Source organism: Diceros bicornis, chromosome 24 (assembly GCF_020826845.1).
Source record: "Diceros bicornis minor isolate mBicDic1 chromosome 24, mDicBic1.mat.cur, whole genome shotgun sequence".
Classification (NCBI taxonomy): Eukaryota; Metazoa; Chordata; class Mammalia; order Perissodactyla; family Rhinocerotidae; genus Diceros; species Diceros bicornis.
Genome location: NC_080763.1, coordinates 24,067,165 through 24,088,123, shown reverse-complemented (window position 1 = coordinate 24,088,123; position 20,959 = coordinate 24,067,165). Strand labels below are relative to the sequence as shown.

Below are 20,959 nucleotides of genomic sequence, written 5' to 3'. Positions count from 1 at the left end.
GCAGTCAATGATGTCATGCTGGGAGCTTGAAACCAGCCGTGGTGGGACTATTTACACCATAGAAATCAGCAAACACTACCCATGAGGACTTCCTTTCCCTAGAGGGCCAGTTGTTTATTTACCAGCACATCACTGCTTATTACCCATGTGACGTCTGTGAGTTACTCAACTTCACAAGGCTTCAATTTCCTCCTCTGTAAGAGGGTGATCATCAGCGTCTGCTCACAGGATCGTGAGGATTAACCGGAGCACTGCAGGTAGAGGAGCACAGTGCCTGGGTCATAGTCAATTGTCAACTGTCAATACCATTTCCTACAAGAATGCCTTCTCTTTCAAATTTCTTACCTGTAAGATCCTGTAAACAGACCAAAGTTTAACAAAACACAGAGACAAAGGAGCTAATCCGTGGACCAATGAGTCCCACCCCCGCCCCTTTCCTGCTATGGCTATGTTTAGCTAAAGGAGCTCCTGTGTGTGTGTCAGGAAGTGTGGGGAGGCATGGGTTTAGGAAGACACTCGTGTCTAGTCCTAGTGACTTTGAACTTAGAAAAACAAATTGATTTTAAGGAACATTATTCAATCAAAAGTCAGTACTGGTTAGAATGGTTTAAAAAATTTAGAGATGCAAAGGAACTAGGTTTGGGGACCACCTAAGAAGTCCCATGTGCTATATTAAGCTTAAGGAAGGAACGCCAACATAAGGAACATTCTTACTCAGCAAGAGAAAGGAATTCAGATGTCAGGGTTCCAATTCATCTGTACTTAAAGAATTCTTCCCACTTTCTCTTTCTCCACGTTAAAGCTGTGTAGGCTCAGAGCGACTTTGCTGCTTACAGGAGAAGTGATGAAGGATATGGAAGAAGGACTCAACAAGGAATGAGAAAGAGCCCAAAAGAGAGTCAGAAAGCCCGGAGACAGAGATGAACTGGGAGAGGGGAAGACAGAGGGGCGACGGTGCAACCGCCCTCTGTAGATAGCATTTTTCTAATTCCACTGACAGTCAAGCATCTCACATCTCATCCAGCCTCATTGCTTGGCTGTGTTCAGCCACTTTTACCTATTTTCCCTGTTGACATGGATAGAAAATTGAGCAATTACCCTTAAACTCAGAGCTCTCAGATCATCCAGATTGCTACACTTGCAGAATTAAGTCCCCAATTGCCTTTGGCTAGAAGTGGCTCAACTCAGCTCGTCCTTTAGGAATTAAACACTTTTTGGTTGGCCATAAGGATTTATTATTCCTAAGGTTTTGAAGTATTCGATGCTGTCAAAACTGGACCTCACGATGCAAAGAGCACAGCCATCTCCAGTGGGGATGAGGCACGCCCAAGAGGCACTGGGAGCTGCCAGGAAGAGGGAGTTATCACTCCACCCACAGTCCTAGGTTACGCCAAAAGGCAGTGGTTAAGTGCAAGAAAGCTCTAATCCTTTCTTGAAGCTCCTGTTTTCAGAGACTTTCTACTTTTAAAGACATATTTTGGGGCTCACAAGTTCTTTCCTAACTTGAATTTAGCTCTGAGATAAACTATTTGAAAGTTGAGTTCATATCTAATTGTGTTTTCAGAGATTATTTCAACCTGAATAAGGTCCATTTTTTTTTAAAGACAACTTCTTTTCTCCCATTTGTGTGCCTCTCAATGTTCATCTTTAAAGTTTCACATTCTATCCAGAGTTTGCCTTCTGAGAGCTGGATTTTAGAGACAGAAGAGACCAAACAGGCCTGGACACGCTTCTGGGGTTAGAGAGGTGACATGACTTTGCACCTGCTGTCTTCCCCACCAGGGTCCCCCATACCCCCAACTTTCACCCTCCTTTCCTGGCAACTTCTACTCTTGCTTCAAATTGAAGTTTAAAAAACACTTTTTCAGAGTGGCCTTCCCTCATCACCTAATCCAAATCAGGGCTTCCTGTTATTCTCTCCAATAGCACCCTGCATTCTTCCTTCAGTGGACGCAGTCACAATTTGTCCTTACTCATTTAGTTGTGTGACTATTTGTTTAGTCCCTATTTCCATGACGAGACTATAAGCTGTATGAGGGCAAGGACTAAGGCTCGGTCCATTCACATCCCCAGTGCTTGGCCCCATGCATCACACATGGTAGGCATTCAACAAATGGTGGTTAAATGAATGAATGAATGACTTGCCCAAAGTCACTTGCAGAGGCTGGGTTCAATTCTATTCCAGATCCGACAGTCTTTCTCTAACACCCTACAACTTTCCAGGACAGAGAAGTCTAAAGGCCTTAGGGCAAACCAGAAATTTGATTCCAAGAATAGGAACGAATGATTATGCCACTAAAGGATGGTCATCTAAATAGGTAAGATCAGTTTTGCCATCCTACAATTTTGGGGTCATTTTGGGGCTCTGGCTGTCCATCATTCTCAGCTATCCTCCATAATCATGAATCCTAACTTTCCTGAAGCATTGTGTCAGTTCTAGCTGTGTGTGATTCTACCTTGAACCAGCAAATTAGATGATTGGTAATCTTCAAACTTCTTAAAGGAAGTTTACGTGGGGACATTGGATATCTGTCATTGAGAATAGACCAGAATCAGGGCTTAGTTCTGCAGAACCAGCTTCTCTCCTAGTTACTGTGAATTCCTCATTCATTCTCCATGTGGAGTCTCTCCTTATGCCAGACAATTTACCTCTGAAGGCCTTTCACAATCTTCTCTACCTAACCAAATCCTATCCATCCTTCAGGACCCAGCACAAGTTCTTCCTTCTTCCTGAAGTGCTCTCAGCCCACAGGGATCACTTCCCCTTCTGAACTCACGGACCTTAATAATGTAAATCACCAATATAGCAACCACCATTTGCTGCCTTTGCCATCCATGATACTGTTGTCTTAGCTATTTAATTCTTGTAATGCTTTTCATCTTTTATATTTTGTCTCCCCAACAAAATTCTGTGTTCTTTTAGAGCAGAGCCCTTCAAGGTCTTATGAAGGATTTGCAAATCACTTCCCAAAGGTCTAATCCAACTCACAGATGCATTTTGTTCTGTTTATAAAGTGATTTAAAAAAATTCTTTCTTTTTTTGAAATATGAATTTGACAACTTTTAGGCTGTGACGTCTCCTCTCTGGGTTCACCACAGGCCCCACCATTCTTTATTGTTATACACTTCTGCTGTTTCATGTGTTTATATTATCTGCCTGGCTCCTAAAGGCATTTGAGCCTGTAGCCTGCCGGGGTCTTGCAAACAGTCTGCATGTAGTACATTCTGGTTAACCAAGAGACCCAAAAACCACCTCTAAATGTCACTCACTCTCCGTTTCTCATTCTAAAAACACACCTTATCTTAAAAGCTCTTTTTTTCATCTATTTTTCTGTTCCCTTCCCTTAGAAGACTGAGATATCAATGAAGGGGAGGAAGTGCTTCTCTTCTCTCCCTAGGCACCTTCCCCAGGGAAGAAGAAGGAACATGTACCAAGAGTGAGGCTCTGGAGGCTGCATGCTGAGAAATATCTCTAGAGAGACAAGGCTCCTATAAAAGGGGAAGGAAGGATGGGAGGGCATTTCTCACTAGATCAGAAGCTCCTGGCTGGCAAGGACTCTCTTACTCATCTCTCTCTCCAGCATCTGAAGCAGTACTGGCCACAGGAAGCACTGTATGAAAACCTGCTGGCTTTTCTCAATAAGGCTGGTGGTAGAAGGAGACCACCTGCCTGGAGGGGACTCTGAACTTAGATCCTCATTCCTACTCCCCGAGATTCTTCTTCTCCTTTGAGATTGCTCACCAATCACCCACCTCTACCAAGTACAAGGAAACTACCAGACCCTTCCCAGATGATAATGCTTCTTGCACTAATGACCTCAAAGAACCTGGATGTGATTTCATTAAGGGAACCAAAGGTTCCCTTACAGGGGCCCAAAGATCTGTTTAATGTCATTGCCGAATGAGCATCACTGGATGATTCAGGGCAATCATTCATGGAGTCTCCCCGCCCACTGGTTATTGTAAGTTCAAAGGAGCAGCCTTCACTAGCCAACCAAGTAATTCTTTGAGCAAAGATAATTCTAGAACCTAGTTATATGTAACATATGATTCCTACTACATAATGGATTCTAAACATTCACATACAGTGAAATGGACTAAGTCAAGTGTGAAGTGTAACATATGAACTGATTTTCCATTAAAGGACTCAGGCATAACTGCATGGAAAGCAAATTTATGCTGGGGAAGAGGCATCGCTCCCAGAAGGTAAAACCAAGTGCACTCTCTGACAAGGAAGCAGTTCATGCTTCAAACCTCCAGAGCCAAAATAAAGGCCAAATCACAAATTTCACATTCCAAGTTTACGAAGGGGAAAAACATACTAGAGGTATTCTCTGAAAATATATCTTTCTTCTCTCTTTCCTTAATTAAATTGTATTAAGCATCCTATCAATCAGTTTAGGCACTCTTTATTACACACCTGGGAGCTGACATTAATACAACCTACCTGTGGAAGGAGACGCCAACATGGCTGAGGGTTGTACCATTTGTTACAGTTCAGAGGCCAAGAGCAAGGACTCTGGGGTGAAGACCTGTATTCAAATCCTGGTGCTGGGCTGTGCAGCGCTGGTGGTAGAGTGGTGAGCACAGCTGCCTCCCCATTCCTGGTGCTGTCATTGACTAGTTGTGTGACCTCGGGCAAGGTTACCTTTCTTGCCTTAGTCTACTCATCTTTAAGATGGGGATAATGAAGAATCCCAATGTCCACTGACAGGTGAATAGATAACTAAAATGTGCTATGTCTACATAATGGAATATTACTCACCAATAAATGAAACAGGCTGATGATACACACAGCAACCTAGATGCATCTCAAAATCATTACAATGAGCAAAAAAAGCCAGACACAAAAGCGTACACACATATGATTCAATTTAAATGAAATTCAAAAAAATGCAAACCACTCTATAGTGACAAATAACAGATCAGTAGTCGCCTGGAGACAGAGGCAGAGGAAGGATGGACTGGAAAGGGCTGTGAGAAACTTTTGGGGTGCTGGAAATGTTCTGTATATTGATTGGGGTGGTGGTTTCATGGGGTGTATACATCCATCAAAACTCAGATTGTGCACTTTAAATGGATGCAGTTTATTGACCTCAATAAAGTTGATTTTAAAAAACTTTCCCATAGATTGGTTTTGAGAATTAAATGAGAAAAAAATGTAAAACCCTAGGCTTAGTAGTTGGCACATGGTAAGTGTTTGGTAATGAAAGACAATGGCAGTGATGCTGGTGGACACTGTGGTACGACGGCAGAGTGTTCTCCTGTGAGCCGGAAGACCAGAGTTCCTCTCTGAGTCCAGCTGTTTTTTTTTTTTTTTTTTTAAATATAGTCATTATTTTACAGCTATTAGTTTTTTTTTTTTTTTATAATTTTATTTATTTATTTATTTTTCCCCCAAAACCCCAGTAGATAGTTGTATGTCTTAGCTGCATATCCTTCTAGTTGCTGTATGTGGGACGCGGCCTCAGCATGGTCGGAGAAGCGGTGCGTCGGTGTGCACCCGGGATCCGAACCCAGACCGCCAGCAGCGGAGTGCGTGCACTTAACCGCTAAGCCACAGGGCTGGCCCAGTCCTGCTCTTTTGTATAATAATCTCTAAGCTTCAAGTCTGTAACATGTCAAATGACAGGTTTGGACAAGAAGGCCTATAGAGTTGCTTTCAGCTGCAATAATTTAATTCTAATGTGATGATGCCACAATGGCAGCTAGCACAACCTTCTAATAAGAGGCATTTATAATGTGTGTAAACTTCAGTATTCAGAAGGTTTTGCTGTAACATTTAACAGTTACTCCTTGAAATGTAGCCTTTTCACACATTGAAAAAAGTGGAGAAAGGAGGATTTCATAAGTCCTTTGAAGAGAGCTGGAAAGAGGCTCAAAGTAGGGTGGGGAGAGGCCTAGAGAAGATACCAGCTGAGTAAACGTTCTGTAGACTATGAATTTAATAAGCATCTCAAAGTTACCAGCATCGTAATTTCCATGCACACTGCTCCTTAACCACCCAACAGCTTTGTCACTGTCTGGCAGGGACCCTGCCTCCTTGAGTCCTCTGGCACATCCTCCTGGATGATTACCCTGCTGTCCTATGCAACCAATGGCTGAAGCACAGACAATCTGTGAGGACGAGCAATCAAAAGTATGGCCAGCAGCCACCAATCACTGAGCCACCACAGCTGCCAGTGTAGCGCTGGCAGGAGACATCCTAGGTACTTGTCTGAGAAAAGCGACTTTGGAACAGAAATGCAGGGTACCTTATTTAACAGGGTCATTGGGTGGAGAATTTTGGCAGCTAAAGGGAGTTTAGTGAGTAGAGCTAAGGAAAAAGATATGGCAAAAAAGAAATGAGCTTGTCAATAAGAGATAATGGGAAAAGCAAAGGAAAATGCTGAAGAATGATAAGACTATGCTCAAAAGCTCTTACTAAATCTTAGAGTGAATTCCTGACCTCCAGTAACTGCCTTTCTACCTTAAAACCCCTTTGGAAATGAGGCAGAAGTACTTTTTCATGACTCCTGTCCTCTCCAGTCCTTGATCCTAGCTTTAGAGGTACTACAGCAGAGTTGTCCAACTTCAGTATGCAAAATATTCATCCAGGGAGCTTATTTAAATTAATGCAGACCTCTAGGCCCCAACTCCAGCTTCTGATTTGCGGGTGGCCTGGCAATCTGTATTTTAATTGGCTCCCAGAATATTTCACGTATGTCTTATATGGCCCTCACTCCAACCCTGTGAGGTAGCTAAAGTACACATGATCACGCAAGTTTTCTACATTTAATTCTCTCCTTCACTTTGTAGTTGCATACAAAGGCTAGTTAATAGCATGCTTTGGGACTCCACTTCTAGCCATGAGATAGTAACTGGTACTGGACTTGCCTCCCTACTATAAACAGTTAGAAAACTGGAAAAAATATAAGATACAACTGTTTTCAGACAGTAGATAATAGGTAGCACAGGACTGTGATCTTTGAGAAAAAGGAAACAAATGAAGTGAGTCCTGTGGCCACCCTAGCTTTCTGCCTAGAGGTATTTCCTGGATGCTGGCACAGGGAGGGGGAACCCCAAGCAGAGCATGGAGGTCTCGCTGAGTTGAGGAGACAGAGGTCAAAGTTTAGGGGCTAAGATGGCTGGAGTGTGAGAAGCAGAGTCTGAGAGAGAGGGGAGCTGTGTCACAGAAGAGCTCCAGAAACCTAGATTGACTGCATACTAAGCCATGTACGTATAAAGGCAAACTCCACATGGCTGGGCAAAGAATTACTACGAGGAAGGCATGAGCTGAACAATCCCAGAGCTGATACAGAACTGAAGAGGCTCAGCTCTACCCAGGCAGAGTGGGGAGTCCTTGTTGAACCACCAGGGACTCAGCAGAGACACCTGAGTGTCTTAGTGTTGAGGGCTCACTCTAGACTTGCCCCAATAAAGCTTAAGAACAATTCTCAAACTGATCAAGCTGATCAACAAATACTTTATCTGCCTACCAAAACAACTATATCAGTCTTTAAAGAAAGACAAGATCCAAACGCTCAACACAGTAACACTCACAATGGCCAACATCCAATCAAAAAACTACTATCAGGTGAAAAAAGCAGAAAAATATGACTTGTAACAAGAAGAAAAATCAGTCAATAGAAATAGACTCAGAAAAGACAGAGATGATAGAATTACCAGAAAAGGACTTTAAAACAGCCACTATAAAGGCTACTACCAAGGATATAGAAAAACATGAGCAAAATAAGGAGATAAATGGAAGATATATAGAGATATAGATGCATCTATATATATAGAACTGAATGAAGCTTCTAGACTGAAAAATACAGTATTTGAAATAATAAATTCACTGGATAGGCTTAACAGCAGGTTAGACCTTGTGGAAGAAAAGATCAGTTCAGATCTTTTCAGATCAGACAGCAACAGAAACGATCCAAACTGAAGCACAGAGTTTAAAATGGACTGGAAAAAAAAACCAAAACAAAACAGAGCCTCAATGACCTGTGTGGCAGCTTCAGCTGGTATAACCCAGATAGGTGTAACTGGAGTCCCAGAAGGAGTGAGGGGAGAAAAATATACTTGAAGAAATAATGGCTAACATTATTTGAATCTGATGAAAACTATAAATCTACAGACTCAAGAATTTCAAGTAGGATAAACACAAAGTAAACCACACCAAGGCACATCACAACCAAACTGCTGAAAATAACTGACAGAGGGAAACGAAGCTTAAAAGCAACCAGAGGAGAAAAAGACATCCTGCGCACACGGGAACAAAGACAAGAACGACCACTGACTGCTCATCAGAAACAATGCAAGCCAGGGGACGATGAAATAACTATTTCAAGTGCTAAAAGAAAAAAAAAAAGGTGTCAGCCTAGAATCCTATATCCGGTGAAAAATAAAGACATTTTCAGACAAATAAGGCTGAGAGAATTTGTTGCCAGAAGACCTGCTCTACAAAAAATGTTAAATGAAGTCCTTCAGGCACAAGGAAAATGATACCAGATGGAAACTTGAGTTCTACAACAAAGGAATAGAGTGTGGAAATGGTAAATCTGTGGGTTAAAAAAAAAAGGCTTTGATATTTTAGGTCCCAAATATAATCTCCTCTCTAGTAGGTTTCTTGTAAAAAGTACATACATTTTATCTTTTCTCTTGAGTTTTGAACGTAGGCTTCAGCTGTGACACGGCTGCTGGCTCTTTTAGTGTTGTTTCTCCCTCATTTACATCGTCAGCCATTAACTCACCACTACGTGTTCTGCACTAGGGATGCACAGATAATTAAGACATGGGTCTGCTATCAAGGAGCTCAGAGCCTGGTGAGAAGAACAATCAAGCCAATAAAGAGTTAAAGTGTGATAGTCACTTAGCTCTGTGACCATGGGCAACTTACTTAACCACAGTTTAGTTTCCTCAACTATAAAATGGAGATAATAACAGTACTATCTCATGGGGTTGTTGTGAAGATTAAATGCTTTGACATCTATAAACTGGTAGAACAGTGCCTGGTATATAACAAGCACCTAGCAAATATTAGCTATTGTTGCTGTTGTTGTTGTTACAAGGGCGGTTTGCCCAGGAGGTTGTGGGAGCACAGGGAAAGAACATCTGAATCAGAGAGGGGTAGGGTGGGAAGGGAAGACATTTCAGAGGAGGTGATGCTTCTGCTGAGTTGTGAAGGATGAGGAGGGTTAGTGGATAAAGAAGGGGGTGAGGTACTCCAGATGTGAAACAACATGCTGAGGTGAGGCCCCTGCAGATGCCTTCCATAAAGCTGCAGCAAAGAGTGTCTTAGCTGCAGTCCAGGAAATGCTCTGGGGGCTCTGGGACCTCTCTGGAGGCCTTTCTGACTTCCTCCAAGGACATCTTACCTCCTTCATCATCTGATCCATCCAGGCTCTGCTGTCTGAGGCGGTGACTGCTCCCAAAAAGAAGGAAAGGAAAGTAGAAAATGAGTTTCAAACACAGAAAGAAACACCTTAAATTTTTATAGTATCTATTCTTTCTCCTAGATAAAAATGTCTCTGGACCCACTTTCCTCTATTAACTTGGTCAAACCTCATCAGGCAATGGGGTGTGCCATGTATGGCTGCACAGGTTGTGCAGGGCACCATTCCACTGGGCAGCATCACACCGACTATGATATGAATGCTCCTCCCATCCCTACAGGGGGGATATTCGGTGGCCCTGCCTTTACACTCCATCTTTACCTAGAACCTTCTTTCTTTTTGATATAAGTCTTAGGACAAGGCTACGTTTAGAAAGCTGGTGTTGCTTCTGCCCATCTACATCAATAAAGCAGAACCCATGGCTCAGTACTGTGATATCTGAACAAACAATGCTAAAAACCACAGGGTGGGAGATATGGCATGAGCACCAATGCCAGAGTCTAGACCTGCGGTTGAGGAAGCAGGGTTAACCAAATCCTTGATTCAGTATGCATAACTCCAGCCCCAGATCACAGCCAGATTCGTGCTGTCTATTTTTGAATGCTGTGTTGAACATAGGCTCAACAGATAATGACCACGAAGACTGCACTGTTGACAAAGGTCACCATAGGATGCCATAAGAATACTTGAAACATACTCTTCTATTTCTTCAGAAGCCTTCCTTCCTGACCTGAAAAAGAGAAAGACAAGGTTTATCAGGACCCACTAGTCTCATGCACTGGTGTAGTATGTCGGAAAGGGAGATTCAAAAGTGGGGGCAAATTAGCATACCCCAAGTGCTTTATTTGTCTGGATTCCTCTTTATAGACCAACGCCCATAACCACCATGAGAGAATTACAGACACTGTGAGTGCCTTCTTATAGACTTATTTCAGCATAATTCCAAATTGAATTGTTGAGTTTAAATGCAGGTTGAGTGAGAAGCTCAAAACTCAAATGGATATAAATGATATGGTACCCTCCTTTCTTTCAACAATCAACTGACCAATTTAGAGAGCACTTGCTTAGGACTGAGGCTTTGGGTCTTATCTGGAGCAGTTCTGTTAGCATGTGTAGCTTCCCAGAAGCAAATAAGGGATGACTAGCGGCACAGTTCAGGCTGCAGGTTCAAAGCCTGTCCTTCTGTATCCTCCACGTGAAGGAGCAGAAGAGCCTGTGAGTGATGTTGGGTGAGTAGTGCCCTCCAGACATTCCATGAGAACAGGAAGCCTGTTTACACACACATGCTTATTTAAGGCACTGGTTCTCAAACTTGAATGTGCTAAGAACCATCTAGGAAGCTTGTTAGACAAGCAGACTGCTGGACCTGGTGGCGAGAGATTTCCGGATCAGCTGGTTTCAGGGAGGAGGAGCCCAGGCATACTGCATCTCGAACAAATTTCCAGTAATTCTAATCCAAATAGGTCACTACTGACACTCTGAGAAACACAGATCTTAAGTTTTCTAATTGAGATTGGCAAAATGTTGACAATTGCTCACGTTGGGTGTTGGGTACATGATGATTACTTTTCTGTACATCTGAAAATTTCCACACTAACAAGAGTTTTTTTTTTGTGTGTGTGTGAGGAAGATCAGCCCGGAGCTAACAACTGCCAATCCTCCTCTTTTTGCTGAGGAAGACTGGCCCTGGACTAACATCCATGTCCATCTTCCTCCACTTTATCTGGGACGCCGCCACAGCATGGCCTGACAAGCAGTGCGACGATGCGCACCGGGATCCGAACCGGCAAACCCCTGGCCGCCGCAGCGGAGTGCACGCACTTAACCGCTTGCACCACCAGGCCGGCCCCGAGTTTTTGGTTTTTTAATGAATTCTTTTAAGTCAGAAATCAATCACCATGATGAGCAGGGGCAAAGCGTGGTGGCAATGTCCTAATGGCCAGGAGTCAGGATGAATGAGAAGGCCCTTGACAGTGCTGGGCCCACGAGCTTCCCTAGGAAGAGCTATATCAGAACCAACCTGCAATTCCTGCAAAATGCAAACAATTCCACGAGTATAATAGCAAATTAAGCCCAAGTTTAAATAAACTACTTCCCATGAAATTTAGACCATATCAACTGCACTGTTAAAAAAGGGAGAAAGAATGAGTGAATTTTGGCTGAAGTCAGGGAGGGAGAAGAGAACGGGCAGGTAAAGTTGGAAGAACGGGATGGAACAACTCTGAGGGGCTCTCCCAGGCTGCAGTTTTTGACTCTTAAAGAGCCAAGTAAAGAACCTGAGCAAGTAGGGGTAGGAGGGCGAGTGGGACAGAAAGGGCAGTAAGAGATCACCAAAGGTAAATGCAGTGCAGAACCCAGGGCAGCCCCACCAGGGTGTTGCTGGATGGTGTAGGATTCCAGTGCTGTTCTGAGTCAAAGGAATGCTACACCTACAGCCCCCAGCAGCCACCAAAGCTGCCTTCTGTCTGTGTGGGAGACAGAAGGCTCTGCTTGCTCACACAGTCCCCAGGACCACTGCCTCTAATTGTCCTGGTGGAGTTGAACTCTACAAACCCACTGTCCAAATGGCTTGGTAGTATGTCACCAGCAGCAGAAGGGCTTGTATGGAAACAGAGATCAGAGACAAGTAATGGGATTGAAGAGGCTAGGTGGACTAGGCCAGCACCTTCATTCTGTATATGAGACATCTGTCTTGGATTACCCTTAGGAGCAAGACTGACTTGTTCCTTCCTAAGCAATGTGCCACGGCAAAAGGTGTGGTGATTTTGTCTGAAGGAAACAATAATGATAACACTAATCTTCGAGGGAAGGCTGACTAATTGTCATTTATCCATTCAACGTCCAAAATGGGGATGAGCTTCATATTCAGCGTAATTGCTGCTGAGCCCACATCCTGCTCTCTCTCACTCTAGGGGGAGCCAAGGATCCTCCCGAATCTCATTTCACCCCATGGGAAGAAGCAAGATCAAAAGGGAGCCCTCAAGGATACACGGCAGGGATATCCTCAGGTGGCACGTCCTCTCTCTCGGCCAGAAGTAGCAGGTTCTGGGCAAGCCTTCTGCTTGGGAGATGGAAAGCCTCGTGGGAAGCTGGGTAGGGCCCTGGAAAAATGGCATGAAACACTCTGTGTGGATAAAGTTGGCCATTTCCGGGCCTTACCTAGCTTGCAGGCAAGTTTGGTCTGGACCACACTACTGTTTATTTTTGTTTGGTTCTGTTTTAACGTGAATTTATTGCCCAAACTGGGAGATTTTGTAGAAAAATCCAGATTTCTGAATTCTTCAAATACAAAGCCTGGCAACACTGGACCTGTACTCCCACATGGAGAACTCAGAGAGGCTGAGTTGTGGCTGCCCCGCTTCTACGAGCCTGAGCTCCCAGCCCTCCCTAACGCTGGGTCCACTACTAGTTCTTTTTTTTTTATAATTTTATTTATTTATTTTTTTTCCCCCCAAAGCCCCAGTAGATAATTGTATGTCACAGCTGCACATCCTTCTAGTTGCTTATGTGGGACGCGGCCTCAGCATGGCCGGAGAAGCAGTGTCAGTGCGCGCCCGGGATCCGAACCTGGGCCGCCAGCGACGGAGCGCACGCACTTAGCCGCTAAGCCATGGGGCCGGCCCCACTACTAGTTCTTGATCACTGACTTTGCACTGCTGATTTTCTTAGAGAAGTTCAGAGACAGGTGAAGTATTTCCTGTAGCCATGCAGCTACCCAAAGTCAGAAAGCAAAAGGAAGACTAAGTGGGAAGCATGTTTTAGGAGAACTGGCAGATAATACAGTTCTTTATTGAACTGTGAATATGCAAATAATTTGTATACGTATCTCAGTAATGTAATTTAAGGTGCTATTCTGAAATAAAACCCCACTTCACAGATTTATTTTACCTATCTGGTCCCCAAAGGCACCTCAGGTCACGCAGTGACACAGGGCCCAGCACAAGGACACAGAATCTACCACAGTGATTTTCAAACTACAGGTCATGACCCATTAGTGAGTCATGACATCAATTTAGTGGATCACCACCACCAGCCTTTCTTGTCTTTTTTTTTTTTTTTTTGAATAGCATAGAGTGGAAAAGAGAGTGTACTGCAAACAGTTAGGATAAGCATTACACAAACTTGTTTTTTTCAGTTGTATGTACAAACATACCCAGTCATGATGTAGAGTGTATTTTGAGTGTTGGTGACAGGTTAAAAAAATGAAAACCCAGTGGTCTACCATAGCCCACCAGGACAGGGAACCAGAGAAGGATTTGGGGCTGAAGTCCCGCCTCCCACAGATCGTGTTGGGGTGGAGGCTGAGGTAGAGGACTGTGGGTTCTGGGTCCTCTCTTCCTTGCAGACATACTTCTGAGGAAACCGTGTGACCTGGTCCAGCCTCACCAGGCTCTCTGCAGAGCCGCGGTCTCTGCCCCCGGCTTCTGGTCTCTTACTGCACCCACGGCCCACGTGCCTCTTTCCTCAGAAGTGGCTGCAGAGGGTTTGGGGAACCTGATAATTACAGTGACACTGGTGAGACCACCTTACACAGGTAGAGCCCCTTTCAGGACTCTTCACTTCCACGTCCATCAGCACTAGCTCAGCTGAGCTCTGGAAAAGAGGTGACGCGTGTCTCAGTGGCACCATTTTATAGACGGGGCCATTGGGCGCCACGTTGTGTGCTTCACCCAAATCACAGAGCTACTTAGAGATGAGGCTGAAACGAGAATCTCCATCTCCCGACTTCCACCACAGATTCCAGACAGACTGCACTGAGCCTTCTCAACAGCAGATACCCGCTGGCTTTCAGATGTCCCCAGGGCACCAGACATCTGTTTGGATTTACTGTGCATTCCTGACTTTCCATACTTACAGAAGGCAATACACAGTACAGACAGAAAACTGAAAGCTGGAGAGAATCCTTTAGCCCAGCAGTTCTTAACCGGTGGTGCACAACAGAATCACACCCAGGAAGCTTTTTCAGTGTCTGTGTACTGGGCCTCACTCAAGGCCCCCCTGAGCCAGTAATTTCTAGAAATGGCACCCAGTCACATATAGGAGAATCGCTGTTATTTCAGAAAGTAGGCTGAACTCTCCAGTTGCTAAGCAGCAAAACAGAAACCTTTCTGCCTTATCCTTCTCAGTTGCCTACTTTCTTGTAACAAAGTGTTAATGAACTCTTATTTGACCTGAGGTCTGAGGGGAGGAAGGAAGAGCTTTCACAGACTGAAGCCCCAGTCCTGAGTGATCCGGATTTACGCTATCCCGAAATTCAGACAAGATTCCAGGGTGTTCGTAGAAGCTAAGCAGGTGCTCTCCACCCTGGCAGGCCCAGAAGCAATTCAGATCCGATTAGAGATGCTTGTTCAATATTCAAAATGTAAAACATAGAGGTTGCTGAACCAGCACATTGAAAAGTTAATTAAATGCCAGGTTTCTTTTTAAGAGCTACTCCATCACTTGCTGATTGCTTTGGCCATTTTGAGGAAGGAAGCTTTGACTCCGGACAATGAGAGTAAATGTTCTGCCTCACCTCCCAGCTTGTGGAGATAGGGTGACAGGAGTAAGGACTCTCTGGCTCCCTGCTTTCCAGCGAACGATGCACTGAACCTGGTCGGTGACTTGGCAGGAGGGGAAACCAGGGACGTCTCTGTGTGGCCCTTTCCAAATCACTAAGAACGCTCAGCCGGGAGGCGGGCGTTCTGTCAACACCAGGTTCTCAGGTGGAGGACTTCGAGGTTAAGGGTGTTGTCTCGCTCTCCTCACCTGCATTTAAAGCCAGTCTTTCAGCTCAACACCCAACCAGTCCCTCCCTCCTTGGCTTCACACATCCACCCTCAACCCTCAGGGGAAAGCCTATTCCCAGGATCCCCCTCAACACAAACCTGTCATGTGAAAGCTGGTGACTGATGGTGACAGTTAACGTTTATTGAGCTTGTTGGGTGCCAGGCATTGTTACTATATTATCTAATTTATATATTACAATTATATAACAATATATATTATATATAGTATTAGACATTATCTTATTTAATTTACTCCATTTTACAGATAAGGAGACTGGGGCTCAGAGAAGTAAAGTAATTTGCCTAAAGTCACCCAGCTAGAAAGCTGTAGGGCCAGAATACAAGCTCTGGACTGTCTGATGCCGAAGCCCAGTTCTTAACCCCTACACAACAGAGACACGCTGGCAGTTCCACACCGTGGGAAACACTCATTCTATAGACTCTGCTTCAAATCCAATTACTATTTCCCATGACGAGGACATACTTTCAACTTACAGTTGTACCGTAGCTTTGTCAGGCCTGACAATTTAGTAGCTAACGTTGGTTTAACTGCTCTGCATGATTTATTATGTATGTTTTATTTACAGCACGACAGCTTGTGTCACAGCAGAAAAGAGATCCCGTCTAGCGAAGTCACCTTTCCCTCCATGTGCTCTCCTTTTCTAGGTTCTTTTGCACAAGTGCAATTCCTTTCTTTTGGCATTTAGGGACCACACTGACATTCGACGGGCATGATCTGGTCAGCTGACGACAAGCTTGATCGCACCGACACATCCTGTGACTGCAGCCACACAGGACCACCGCCTGCTCCTGGATCCTCAGTCTCAACCTGGGGCCCGGTGGTTAAGAAGTGCTAGAATGTAAACTCTCCCCGTCAGCAGGGTCTGTCTTCTCTGTCCTCCCTGCTGCATCAGAGAGAAGACCTCGGCTGCTGCTTACACGGGTTACGTGCTGAAGGGTGAAAGGCAGCCCTAATGTAGACATCATCTCAGTTAAAATGTTTCTCTCGAGTTTAATGGAATACTGCAGAGATCTAAATGGAGATAAAGTACCACGGCTCAGAGAACAGCCAGGATGCTATCTTTATGCAGCATGACAATGTTCAGTGGTTAATTAGACACCGTTAACCTATTTTAGCAGGGGACATAACTGGGATAAATGGGGGGAAGTGTCCTTGAAGTCTCTTAATATCCACAGCACATATTGGACCCTAGACTCACCTCCTTGCTGCAAGACAGAACAGGCTTAAAATAGACCAAAGTGGCAGGCCGTTAGAGCTCTGACTGTCCCAGTGGAAGGTCCTCTGCTGGCCCAGCCCCTGCGGACCACTGCCTCTGACCAGAAGAAGGATGTGAAGGGTTTGGACAAATGGTTACTATTACAACTTGTTGCCCCTGAGAGAAAAGCTAAAGCCATAGTAAGGAGCTCAGAGGACTCCCGTGACAAAAAGAAGAAACTCTGCAGCCAGGGGCCAAATTTATAAGGAAACACTTGGTAAGGAGAAGAGCAGGAACGAGATACCAGCTAAACTGGAGCCAAAGCTACCTTACATTGTAAAAATGCACCACTCTTCTGGAGGAAAAGAAATCAAAACGCTATTTTCTTGTGAGGTTTTCTACCCTCATAGATTTAAAACGTCCAATAAAAACCTCATAAGTTCTCCAAACCTCGCTGAGGTACAGTTTGCCAAGGCATGAGAGAGAGGGGAGGGCATCTGTCCCAGATCGTATAACACATCACCAGCACAGCCACACCAACACTGTCCTCTATAAATTGTGTGACCCACCAAATGAGCTCTCACAATGAAAACCCAAATCTGAGCAAAGGAGAAAGCTGCCATCGTAATCTTGCCTACAATGTCCAGTCAGGATCAGGAAGTAGACTGGTTAATTGGTGTCCCTCTGCTCCAAGATGTCCCTAAAAAAATGATTAAAAGCCAGATATTTCTCCTGAAGTTTTCCTTGACCAATGGACTTCTCCTGATTAAATCTCTCCTGAAAGCTGAAGTGCCCTCTCTTTTTCCCCCCAGTTCCTAGTTCTTGCCATTCAGGTGTTTGGTGCCCAGTATGTATTTGTGGGTATTGTATTTTCTCCCATCTTTTAAAACTAAGCAAGAATTCCCCAGCACCAAAATTTTGGCACTTTGGCACTTTAGGTCATATTAGATATTTAGCTATTAGCAAGGTGTCTAATCAACAAGGTGTCTAGTAGAAAGATGAAAACTGGTGTCCGTGTCCTGGCTGTAGACTGCCAAGCCCTCTCAAGTCGAAGACAGTGAATTACAAGGCAATTCCTGGGTGAAGTTTGCCCCCTGCTGGTCAGATTCAAAATAACACCTCTGTTCCGATTCAAACTCTGAAGGAGCCTTTATATATCGGGAGGAAAAAGAGCTGAAACACATAGGTACAGTTTTAGTAGCTAAAAACAGTTATGGGAATACATAAAATGTATGTATATGACTGCTATCAAGAAACTAAAAAAGTAGTAGAGTTTACAACTCTAGATCTTAGGTATCTCAAATGAACATTATTTTATGCAGAAATGTAACTGGATAACTAATTATCTATTAGACATGAATGGGAGGTGTTGGGCTTTGGGGATCTTTTGCTCAGGATTTTACCATCTGGTAGAAAGAACGTTATAGAAATAACAGTAATACGTCCAGAAGACTTGTATATGGCAGGGCCCGAATGACTCCTACCACCGTCCACCCCTGCCTCTTCTAGATGAGGGAAAGGAGACCAGGAGTTGTTAAAGGGACCTAACTAAAGCCCCACTGCTAGCTGGACACAGAGCTGGAACTAGAGACCAAGGTTCATAATCCCTCATCTGCTGCTAGTTCTACTCTGCCCCAAACTTAACAGGACAAGTGAGGCAGATGTAAACCAAAGGTCGTGGGAGCACTAAAGAGGGAACTAGCCATTCCATTTCGGGGCATCTGGGAAGGCTTCCGAGATCTGCCAATTGAAAGATGAGTAGACAACAGGCAGAGAAGCTGCAGGGAGGCTTTTGCAGCTGGAGGCGACAACCTGAATAAATGCAGGAGGCATGAAAGGGCCAACAGCAGTGGACCTGGTGTGGCTGCAGTACAGACAAGGCATCAGAGCTGGCTGGGTAAGCAACCAGAATTGAACACATGCTGGCATCAGCTCTATAAATATAGACACTGACACTGATCAGAGATCAGGAGGCAACTATGGGACTAGAAATTAATTTTCTAGTGGAAGAAGTTCTATAGGACAATGTTTCCAAAAACGCCTGTCATTTTCAAGTGCAACCTTCACAAATTTTGCTATAGCTGTGCACTTTTTGCACCTACTTAATATTTTCTTTAAATTGATTCCTTACATTTACCTTAATAAATTTATTTAAAGGAATACTTTATGTCCTCAATGGAAAGCCAGCATCACCAGCCATATAGAAGGTAACTGTCAAAAACAATACAGTTTTTAAAAACAAAATTTATTTTATTACAGCTAGATATTGCCATTTGGCCAAAAGTCTGAGTCTATGGCTTATGCTTTTTTTTAAAAAAAGTAGATTAGCAAGGTTAGACAGGTGTTAAAGAAAGACTAGCTACAAATAGAGACTTGCCCACTGACATGATCAGAGGGACTGGAAGCTAATGGAAAAGGGAATAACTTTGTGACTCAATGCTCATCTCTGGGAAATGTGGCTATTTAGGATGGAGAGTGAAATGACATAGGATGGGGTGACTGAAACATGTGGAAATCATGGGTGCACAAGCCAGGGGGCAAACTTTTATCAGTGTTTCTGGAAACCTTTATTTCAGTCCATTTTAAATCACCGAATGGGTTGGTTCTTTTACTTCTCCTGGAGAGCATTCTCTGCTCTCTAATGGAGAAACCTGTAAAGATTTCCTTCCAGTTACTTACTCATTGTTTTCTCTGCCCCTCTTTTCCATCCTGTGAAAGGATGGTCCTCCCCAAACTCACGAATACAGAGACTCACCCGAGAGATGAGGTGCTCAGCGAGAAGATGCCTCCTGCTGTTAGAGGCGACCCACTTCCAGCTGCCACTGTGCAAGGCCATCAGGGCAGTGCAGGCTCGGGACCCACCCTGGTGACTCCCTGGTGTAGATGAACCAAGGACAACCTGGCACTTCAAAGCATTGCCTCTGGTACAATGACCGCTGAGACTGGCATAGCCACCAGTAACCAGCTGTGGAGAGGGTAGCATGAATCAAAAAACAGAATCACTGACAGACCCACTAGACCAGAAAAAACCTAGATTATGTGAGGGGGCTCTATTTCGTGTGCACAGGCATGCCTACAGATGCCCAAGCTGCTTCTTTTATACCAAAACTGCTTTCGGTGACTTCTCAACAAAGGACTAAAAAGAAAAGGGAAGAAGTAGGTATGATGTTCACAGACGCATTTTATTTTTGAGAGGTTGAATCCACCAAAGGAAGAACAAGGAGGTCCTTTATGTCAGGAGAATTTTAACCAATGGCTGGCATCTCTAGTCAGTCCCTCCTGGCTTTTAGCTGCTCATACTGCAAAGCAGCGAGTCCCCCTCAGCAGAGAGCTGGCTCAGGGGACACAACTTTTTTCCTTGAAAGTTTTCCATTCAATAAGATTGCTTCATATGATCAACATCGCATTTCTGCGAGGGTCCCGGTGGACAGCAGTAAAGACAGTTTTATTCTAACAGACTTGCTATTGCACAAATAGCATAGTGCACGGCCTTTTCATGAACTTGAGATGAATGCGTGCAGCTCTCAAGGTGTGGGGATGGGCACGGCTGCAGAATGAGAGGCACATTCTATTACACTAATTAGCTGTCTGACCTTGGGCAGCGGGGCAAGGTGACATTTAAGGGCTTTTCTAACTCTAAGGTTCTAGAACTGAGTCCCTTAACTGCCCCAGCCTCATCTTCTCCATCTCTAAACTGAAGGGGCCACATGGCATGACTTCTCAGGTCCCTCCCCAGCTGTAGGAACAATCACCGACCCTGTCTCTCCTGATCCCGGTCCCCATCCCCATCTGTTCCCCGTCAGTACCACCCTCTATTCTGACAACTCCCAAGCAACCCCTTCCCCAAAACTGGTTTATCCAGCCCTAAAATTTCAATCAAGACACTGTAATGTGCTGGTTTGGAGATCCCAAAATCAACATGGCTAGGAAAACAAACAGAAAGAAAGAAAGAAAGAAAAGAAAGAAACCCTCTTCCCTTTATTGAATCATTTTTAGGGACAACAGAGTTAACACAAGCTCTCTTCCTACCTGAGAAGTTAAGACATTTTCCTCCTTGGTCCTCTTTTCTCCTTTCTCAGCTGCTGTCAAAACCTGCCTCTCTGTCCCAGTGGCAGAGAGAAACTTGACTCTCCCTTTACAGTCCTCTCTTTAACAGTCACCCACTCGCAACATTCCTAGTTGTTCTCTTCCTGCTTACTATGACTCCGTTCCTCTTCCTTTCCCTGCAAGCAGTTGGAAAGAGGGTATCTGCCTGGACCTGCTGAAGTCTCCAAACCTGCAACCAGGGCACCTCAGACACCAGCCCTCTGTCCCCCGGGTCCAGAAGGACTCAGATCCCTGGGCTCAATCACTCGGGACCCAGCCAGCCTAGGTGTGGGAGCTGAGCTCTGAGCTTGGGCCCCGATTTGAGCAACAGGCTTAAAACCAGTGGCTCTGAGTATGGGCTCTGGAGACAGGGTTCAAATCCAAGTTTCCCCATTCACTAGCTGTGTGCTCTTGGGCAAGTCATTTAAACTCAGAAAAACTGGTGATAAGACCACATTCTGCTTCACAGGGTTGTTGTAAGAATCAATTAATTCATGCAAAGCATATA

The 20,959-nt window shown here is 44.5% G+C and overlaps 1 protein-coding gene across 1 annotated transcript in view; it reads right to left on the bottom strand.

Moving 5' to 3' along the window:
- The window catches only part of IFT43 (intraflagellar transport 43), a 78,333-nt gene that overhangs the window by 13,963 nt on the left and 43,411 nt on the right, over positions 1-20,959 (bottom strand). Inside the window, exons 4-5 of the mRNA XM_058567418.1 lie at positions 10,078-10,110; positions 9,363-9,409 (exon numbers count right to left, since the gene is read on the bottom strand). Coding sequence (XP_058423401.1) covers positions 9,363-9,409; positions 10,078-10,110 — 80 coding nt within the window. The remainder of the gene's footprint in view (positions 1-9,362; positions 9,410-10,077; positions 10,111-20,959) is intronic.